General features: G+C 38.3%; 1 protein-coding gene across 2 annotated transcripts; it reads left to right on the top strand.

The window, feature by feature from the left end:
- Positions 1 to 785: 785 nt before the first annotated feature.
- Positions 786 to 8814, top strand: CLK1 (CDC like kinase 1). 2 transcript variants are annotated; one of them, XM_036927983.2, is made up of 13 exons: positions 786 to 933; positions 2357 to 2505; positions 2765 to 2993; positions 4002 to 4092; positions 4482 to 4548; positions 5597 to 5713; positions 5793 to 5959; positions 6483 to 6577; positions 6670 to 6799; positions 7369 to 7451; positions 7882 to 7961; positions 8236 to 8326; positions 8451 to 8814. In XM_036927983.2, exons 2-13 carry the CDS (start codon positions 2357 to 2359, stop codon positions 8592 to 8594), a joined length of 1443 nt encoding a protein of 480 aa, XP_036783878.1. In that variant the 5' UTR covers positions 786 to 933; the 3' UTR covers positions 8595 to 8814. The 2 variants fall into 2 exon arrangements, with proteins under 2 accessions (XP_036783878.1, XP_057359693.1); XM_057503710.1 differs by lacking the exon at positions 786 to 933 and adding an exon at positions 1367 to 2212.
- Positions 8815 to 9179: the final 365 nt, after the last annotated feature.

A 9179-nucleotide genomic window follows, 5' to 3' on the forward strand; every position in this document is an offset into this window, starting at 1 on the left:
TCTCCCTTTGACTGATTTCGGATTTTAGAGGTATTTTGCCCCGAGATTTCCTTTCCCCGGACTAACACCAGTAAAATTAAAATTATAGTTCATCGTAATGCGTGATAATTTTGTTTTCCACAAAGTTTGGAATGAGTTTTCTCAAACGACAAAATGGAGGTCGGGGCGCGTGGGTCAGGATCAGCAATTTATCAAATTGGTTTGTCTGTCGTAGGTTGTTTCCTGATAACCCTTGTTTTCCTCACGACCTTCCATTTCCCCCTTTCACAGTTCACTTGGCCTTAACACTGCAGAGGCCTCTCAATGCGGAAATGTTCCTTAGCTAAGAGCCCCCACTTCCTGTCTCTGTGCTCTCGCCCGATCATTTTTTCAACTCTTAAGTCCCTTCGGAAAATCTTTCTCATTCAACTCCAGTGCGTGTGAATCCCAACCATCAAAGATTTCAGTCCCAGAACCTTAGCAAAAGCCAAAATCCAGACACTAATTTTGGGCAATTGGATGCAGGTGGGGTCATTTTTAAAGCATTGTTTTAGCGACTGCTATCGGAGCACAGGTTAGCTCTTTCCTGCTTCACTCACTCTTCCTTGTTCCCAGAGTTCACAAACACGATTTTTAAGAGGCATGGACGAGACCCTTCTCTTAAGGACTTGAGTTTTTCCAGAATCCGAAAGGAGCCCGGGGCCCACACGGGGGCCACCAACGCCTTCCCCACCTCCACCTTGGGTCCTTCGGGCGCCCCGCCCGGCGCCTGCATCACAACACCAGCAGAGCCCCGCCTCCCTCGCCGCGTCACCAGTGTTTTCGCCGAGTCGCGTCCCGAGTCCGCGACTGTCAGCTCCATTTTGTTGTCGGAGCCCGTCGCAGCCAGCTGGGCTCTCTCCGCGGTCGCCTCGCGAGCTTCGTCTCCTTCGGCCTAGACTTCTGACCAGGACGGTAAGGCGCAGGAGGACGGGGACTAGTGTCAGGGCCTCTGCCTCGAGCGTGCGTGGTCACGGCCCCTCCCTCTCCTTGCTTGCCTCCCGCAGTCCCTGGCGCGACCACCCCTCTTCTCCGTCACCCTCTGGACGCCACAAAGGCGGCCCGCCCGTCGTCCCGGCTCTGTTGAGTCTGTCGTGGCGAGTGTCTGCATGAACAGCGACGCCTCAGACAGTGGTGGAGGGTAGTGACAGTGGGTGCTAGGCAGGGAATGTTCGCCTTCCTCAAGAGGTGGCGGGGAGGGCCGCGCCTGGGCGCCCGCGAGCGCCATGTTGTCTTCGGCGGCTGCGGCGGCCGCCGAACTCTAAGATGGCGGCGGGCGGAGGAGGCGGCGCTGTGCATGGTGGGTGGTGGTCACTTGTTTTTCTGCAATTGCGCAAGTCATGCTCCAGTGAAGAACTGTACGGAGGAAATGAAGGGAATGAGGGAGCATATTGATTGCTTTAAGACATCATGTCTAGTTGAGTCTTCAGAGGGTTGGAGTGAAAATCGCGAGTGTCTTTGCCCTTTTGGTGGTGTTAAAAATCGGGTTTAGGAACCCGAGGAAAGAAATTAAATGGTGTATGTGAAGCACCGTGTGAGAGAAGTCGGACGATCAAGCATTGTATGCGTTGGAATTTCGCTCCTTTCCGCTCCAACCTCTCGGGAACAATTGGAGCGTTTTGACTTGAGTTGTGTAAAGAGACGTGGTAGAGTCCAGGCCCCTAAAGTTAGGGATATTTGTTCGAAACATTTCTGAAATGAAGATCCCTCTCCCTCAAATTTATTGGGTATGATTGCTTTTAGGGTTAGTTACGTCTTGTTATGTATAGTATGTGCTGAAGAGTGGTGCTCAAAAGACAATAATTTGTATTTTTGGTGTCTAATGCCATCCTTAACTTCTTCGTATAATAAAAAGCCTTAGTAGTTTGATCACTTTTATCTCCTTTATAGAAATACTCGATCATGATGATTCAGTTTCCAAGAGCACTTATACTTGTATATGAGTTGGAGGCTACTTTCTAATACACATGTAACTGGAGAGAATTACATATGTAGATATGTATTGCATTTGTATTGCTGGCAGGAAGGTGTAAGATTTTACCAAAGTTGGCAAATGGGATTTCTCCCTACCCCACCCTGTTTTATTTCCTTAACATTCTTCAGATAGATCTGAGCATGACTTGGACTTGGATAAAGTCCAGACTCCAGATTATGGGACAGCGTGATCTTTGGGTTTATTAGTGCTTTGAATCGGGTGACAATGACTTTTGAACTTTGACCTAAAAGAATTAGTTAAAACGTCACAACTGTGGTGAATTTGCAAAAAAGAGTTTCATTAAACTGCTTTGTGTTGACGTGGGGTTTCATACAGTTTAACTGGGGAAAACTTGTTTTATAGATGAGACATTCAAAGAGAACTTACTGTCCTGATTGGGATGAAAAAGATTGGGATTGTGGCAGCAGCAGTCATAAAAGAAAGAAGAGATCACACAGCAGTGCCCGGGAAAATAAGCACTGCAAATATAATCACTCTAAAACATCTGATAGGTAAGGAGGGTATTGAATGTATCTTAATGTAGAAATACTTTTTCATGATTAAAACTAGTATTTAATGTGAGTAACCCTGATTGCATTCCTTTCTGTTTCCAGTGATAGCTTGTAATGTTTGTAAAATTGTGTTGGTTTTTGTTTTGTTCTTTTACTGTGGAAAGCATAACATCGAATTAAGAGTACTGTCTTGGAATTTACTGAGAACTTGAGGGTATTTAGTATTAAAGCATTGAAAAAATATTTTTCATTTTTCTAGCTATTATTTAGAAAGCAGATCCATAAATGAGAAAGATTATCATAGTCGACGCTACATTGATGAATACAGAAATGACTACAATCAAGTATGTGAACCTGGACATCGCCATAGAGAGCATGAAAGCAGATACCAGAACCATAGTAGCAAGTCCTCTGGTAGAAGTGGAAGAAGTAGTTATAAAAGCAAACACAGGATTCACCACAGTACTTCACATCATCGTTCACATGGGGTATGAGCTCTTTTAAAACATTTTGGATATTTTATTTCCTATGTGGAACAGGAAAACTTGAATTTGTGTTTGATCATTTGAGAAAGTTCTGTTTAAAATGAAGTCATCTCAATTTTAACTTGCAGGATTTTTTTCTGTGTTTGTGCATTGGATAGGAAATTCCTGGTACGCAGTACATATTTGCATGATAGCCAGTTTTATTGCTAGTTAGCAACTAACTGTCATGCCAGTGAAATAATGGATGTTATAAATTTAGGTTTATAGCAGTGATTACAAGATCTTAAAGTTTTTGTAGTGCTTCAAGAAATAGGATATCTTTTGATAAATTGAAGACTTAATCACAAAAATTAGAGTAGGCATGTAATTTTGGATGATTATGAAGTAAATGCTTTTTTGTTAAAGTGTACTCTAATCCTTTTTTCACTATGCAAACCACTTAACAGATTCGTACATGATACATGTTAATTTGGAGATAGCTCAAATGACATTTAATATGCCATAGTATTATTCTTATATGCCAAATTATTTTTTCTCCCCAAAATTAGGACTTTGATTTTATTTGCTATTTCACTATTTGTTTTCATAGATAAGCTAGGAAATCTTAGCTTGGCCACAGTCGACTTTGACATGTAGATATTACATCCTACAATTTTACAACATTAAATTAGGACACTAGAAACTTAAAATTATGCTTCAGTGAATGCTACAACTAAGCTTTTTTTTTTTTTTAAGAAAAACAATTGTATTATGTTTTGTTGCCTTGCCACTTTGAGTATCTTATCTGAAAATCTGTTCCTTGCCATGTTTTTCTCCTGTTAACATAAACTATGTGCCCTGTGAATTTCTGGGGACTGAATTTGAAATTGCTCCTGCCAACCGTTTGTGGCCTGGCGTGTATCTGAATGCCTGAATATCTCCCCGCTGAATGAATTTCGTATTCTGCCCTGAATTCACTCGGGTATATTGATTGGCTGGATGATCTTGGTGCCGCCCACTTGACGTTTCCAGAAGAGTCACCGAAGGAAAAGAACCGGGAGTGTAGAGGATGATGAGGAGGGTCACCTGATCTGTCAGAGTGGAGACGTACTAAGTGCAAGATGTATAGAATATTTTTCAACACTTATTAACTTTTCAGATAACATAATCTGTATATAGATTAGGATTTCAGGGAGTTGGAAATCTATCTTTCTCTGTTTTTGTTTGTTTTTTTCCATTTCTTTTGGTGGGGGGGATTGTGTTTTTACTTTCTTTAGAAATTTAATGTTATGCAGAACTTCCAAAACTAAATCAAGTTAATGAAATTAGCTTAAGAATGAAATTAAACCTAAATATAGTTATATGTGTTTTTTGACAGTGTTGACCAATAAGATACCTAGTGATAAGGAAATTTGTAGGGTCAATTAGAATAATCTGCATTAATAGCATTTATTATGATAAGTAAACTGTTTCCACTTCTTAGTATGACTGAGATGTATCTCTCTCTTTTAGATGAAATTGTTGAAACTTTAGGTGAAGGAGCTTTTGGGAAAGTCGTGGAGTGCATTGATCATAAAGCGTAAGTTTCTTAGCCTGGGATTGTACTTGGAGAGGCCAGTCATGTAGAACATGTATTTAGCTTTAAACATGAGTTAGATACAGATTTATCATTATACTAGTTTAGCTGGGTTTTTGACTTGGATATAGGAACTCCCAGTGAGAGGTACTAGCCGTTTGTTACAATTTTTAAGCATTAATTAGTAATTGTGCATGTGTCTTCTAATCTTCAGTTTTAAGCTGAGAACAGGTTTTGTTTCAGAAAGTATTCTTTTGTTACCCAGTGGGCAGTGGCCATTGTTTGTGTTTGTTTTGGGGTTTTGTTTTACTTTGTTTTGCTTACCCTGATCATATTTAAGCAATCTTCAAGGTAATTTCTATATGTTTAGAAAGTGCCATAATTCATCCTGATAACATAGCTCGGGCTGGGAACTCTTCTAGATTGATGTCCACACGTTTAATATGTCCTAAGATAGTATAAGAAATCTTCCCTTTACATTTTTTGTTTCCTGTTTGAAATTTTTCTCCCCTTCCGAATGGCAGAGGTTTTCTATATGAATTACTAGAGAAGGCTTCCCACTATTGGTTGGTTCTAAGAACCAGAGCTCCTTACTTTTCTGGTAACCTGGACCAAAGGAAGATTTCATGTAATATTTGCCAGTGACAGATTACTATAGGAAGAAACTGCTTTATGTACTTATGTTTTGAGTCTTCAGAATGCAAACTGAGATGGTAATTTCCCAATACTGTTGTAACTTAGAACTGTTGATACATAGCTTAGTTGATGGACCAAGAAATTCATGCAAGTGGTGGTCTGATAAGAATTTTGTGTAAATCAACATGTATTACTGACCCTACCACATGCTCAATGGTCATTTTGGTTATTTACTACTGAGTTGTATTTAGAAAAGAGTACTTAACATATACTCAAACCTGAATGCTAGACCATAAATTAGAATGGGTTAAACAAATAATGATGGGTTAAAAAAGAAGCACTGTTTGAAGAGTGATAGAAAAATGGAATTGGACATCATCCTTATCTTTTTTTAAATTTGGACTTTCTCTAACAGGGGAGGTAGACATGTAGCAGTCAAAATAGTTAAAAATGTGGACAGATACTGTGAAGCTGCTCGCTCAGAAATACAAGTTCTAGAACACTTAAATACAACTGACCCCAGCAGTACATTGTAAGTATCAAAATAGAACTTAGGAAATAGCATCAGCTTTGAGTTGGGAGAAGTTGTACTTATTTTTTGTGTGTTACAGCCGCTGTGTCCAGATGTTGGAGTGGTTTGAGCATCATGGACACATTTGTATCGTGTTTGAACTACTAGGACTTAGTACTTACGACTTCATTAAGGAAAATGGCTTTCTACCATTTCGACTGGATCATATCAGGAAGATGGCATATCAGATATGCAAGTCTGTGAATTGTAAGTACTTGACATATCTTCCAGAAACTTGGTTTTATTGAGAATAATTTAATGCCAGACTAATTGAGATCTTTAAGGGAAAAAAAATGGGCTCTAACATTTAGGACTTTGAAACCTGACTTAAGAGTAGGTGTGAGTAAGATGTAGTCAGTTACAGGCTGTTGGTCTGTTTCCTGCATTCGTCCAGCATACGATAATAGAGTTCTATATAGGAGATTGAACTGTGCTTTTCTCATTCCTAGACATACTAACCTAGAATTTCTGGGTTAAAATTAAGGAATGGCAAATCTCAGCTTCATAAGAAAGTTACTACTCACTTTCTAAGCAGTTAGCTGTCAGTGGACCAACTTTTTAAGGAGGGTGTAGTGGGTGGCTTTCTAGCGGGCTATTGAGTGTTGACAACTCACCTTTGGGCATTTGGAAAAAGTATCAGTAGTTTTTGTTACAGGGTGGCTTCTGAGTTTTGTAAGGTCTTTGGTTTTTGATTCTCAGATTACAGCAACTATTTCTCTTTCATTCGCAGTTCTCCACAGTAATAAATTGACTCACACAGACTTAAAGCCTGAAAACATCTTATTTGTGCAATCTGATTACACAGAGGCATATAATCCCAAAATAGTAAGTCCTTCAATGTATTAACTTCATAGTTTCAAGTGGATGTTTTTATGCCTTAATATTACACCTCCTTAACTATCATTTATGATTTTCAGAAACGTGATGAACGTACCTTAATAAATCCAGATATTAAAGTTGTAGACTTTGGAAGTGCAACATACGATGATGAACATCACAGTACATTGGTATCTACAAGACATTATAGGGCACCTGAAGTTATTTTAGGCAAGTTTTTCTTAATTGTGTTTTGGACACCCGTATATCTTTTTATTAAATCCAACTTTAAAATTTACTTAACATGGGACTTTTTATCTTTTTCCTTAGTATCATAAAAGATATTAAAGGTTTTAAGCTTGTTATTGTTCCAAATAGTACTGGGACTTTGGCTAAGTAACTTAACCTTGCCGGAATTCACTTTGCACATTTGTGTTATGTGTTGGGGTTCAAAACAATCATTTAATGCCTTTTGTATCTCAGACACTTTGATGTCCAGTCAGTCCTTGGATGCTGTAGATAGCTCCCATTTACAGGTTAGGAAATTGAGGCTCAGAACTTTTTTTTTCTTCATCTGAATAACTAGTCAATGAACCAAAAGAATGAACCACAGTTGGGATTTGAAACCATGTGTTGCCAAACCCTAACTTTTAATACTGTGCTGTTATGTTACATTCAGTCTTGGGTTAAGTGATTCCTTCAGGATCTTTACAGCTCAAACAGCAAATTGTGTATATATTTCTAATGTCTTTTAAGAAATATGGAGGATTGTTTTTGTAACAGTTTGCTTTGTTTTGCAGCCCTAGGATGGTCCCAGCCGTGTGATGTCTGGAGTATAGGATGTATTCTTATTGAATACTACCTTGGGTTTACAGTGTTTCCTGTAAGTGACAATGGTCTGTTTCATTGGGCTTTTCACAAGAGAAGTGCCTGTTAATGTGAGGGAACACTTCAGTGCATAGTATATACATTCGGTAGCTTTTTTTCCCCCCATGTTATAAGCTGTTAATCATAGATAAGCTTAAAGAAACAATAGTCATGGACTTCTGATGCTATTTGGCATTTTTATTTCCTTGGTAATTTATTACTTTAAGTATATCATGAACAATCATCCATGTTCATTTAGGGAAATCATTGATGAGTTTGTTCTGTAGGCCTGATAGTATTTTCATAGCTGTATTGGTAAAAGTACTCCTTTTTTAGTGATCACCTTAAATCATCTGTGGACTAGAAGTTTAGCAGCTATGTTAAATGAAAATAAAACAGTGAAAATAAAACTAGAGATAGTTAACATTTGTTCTTTATTATTTTAGACACATGATAGTAAAGAGCACTTAGCAATGATGGAAAGAATTCTTGGACCTTTACCCAAACATATGATACAGAAAACCAGGTATGTTTTACTTAAAAATGCCATCTTTATACCACTTGGTTGTGTATTCTGATTAGAAATTAGTAAAACAAAGTCAGACCAATGTCTTTTCACTTCAGTAGCAAATTACCTTGCTGGGAAGCTGGTAACTGTATCTAGGCTGCCTTTAAGTCTCTAGAAAAAGTGTTAGTCTTTCATGTCTAAAAGTTTAACTATGAAACCAATCACTTTGCTAGGTGTTATAAGTTCTCACTGTCAACATTATAAACATGAGTGCATATTCACTTACTCTTAGGAAACGTAAATATTTCCATCATGATCGATTAGACTGGGATGAACACAGTTCTGCTGGCAGATATGTTTCAAGGCGTTGTAAACCTCTGAAGGTAAACCTGGGTCCTTGCTTTAAATGATCAAAACCTTAAGCTTCCCCTTTTGTGATGGTAGAGAAATATAATTACAATAAATGGTAGTAGAAAAGGCTGTTAACTGTATTTCTCTTCCTTTCAGGAATTTATGATTTCTCAGGATGCTGAACATGAGCTTCTCTTTGACCTCATTCACAGAATGTTGGAGTATGACCCAGCTGAAAGGATTACTCTGAAAGAAGCCTTAAAGCATCCTTTCTTTTACCCTCTAAAAAAAACTATATAGGCAAATAAAATCATGCAGCTCTCTTGAAGAGATCTTACAGACTGTATCAGTCTAATTTTTAAACATTAAGTTATTTTGTACAGCTTTTGTAAATTTCTTACATTTTCATACTACCATGTATTGTTTGGAAATTTGGTTTGTTAAATAGCTAAAGTAATGAACATCCTTTTCAGTGATTGTATAAAATGATTCAGAATAAACTTTGTGCTTATGAAATTTATAGGTATCTGTACAGTGTTTTTACTACTGTTATTCTAATTACCTCTGTCACTTTAAGGAGTGGACAGATGTTTCTTTTCTTAAAGGTTTCCAAAGTCTTTGGAAGTACTTAGCTTTGTTTCTCATTTAGGATTTGACAGCATTCAGACTTAATGCCTGCCTGCTCTAAAACAAATGTAATGAGACTAATAGGATACAAACAACTAGCCAAGATTTTGTTCTCCCTTTATTCCTGTTCACATTTAGTGCTGTTGCTTTCTTGTCTCCCCCTAAGTAGGACTCTGCAAATGGTTTAATATCATTGTATTCTTCAGGACTGTGAATGAAAGACGGGGAGGTTAATAGAGCCCCTTGCAGTTAAGTCTG

This window comes from Manis pentadactyla, chromosome 6, assembly GCF_030020395.1.
Source record: "Manis pentadactyla isolate mManPen7 chromosome 6, mManPen7.hap1, whole genome shotgun sequence".
Classification (NCBI taxonomy): domain Eukaryota; kingdom Metazoa; phylum Chordata; class Mammalia; order Pholidota; family Manidae; genus Manis; species Manis pentadactyla.

Coding starts and splice junctions, on each gene's coding strand:
- CLK1 (XM_036927983.2), top strand. CDS start 2,357: ATGAGACATTCAAAGAGAACTTACTGTCCTGATTGGGATGAAAAAGAT. Junction 4,549..5,596: donor GAGTGCATTGATCATAAAGC/GTAAGTTTCTTA, acceptor TTTCTCTAACAG/GGGAGGTAGACATGTAGCAG. Junction 5,714..5,792: donor ACTGACCCCAGCAGTACATT/GTAAGTATCAAA, acceptor TGTGTGTTACAG/CCGCTGTGTCCAGATGTTGG.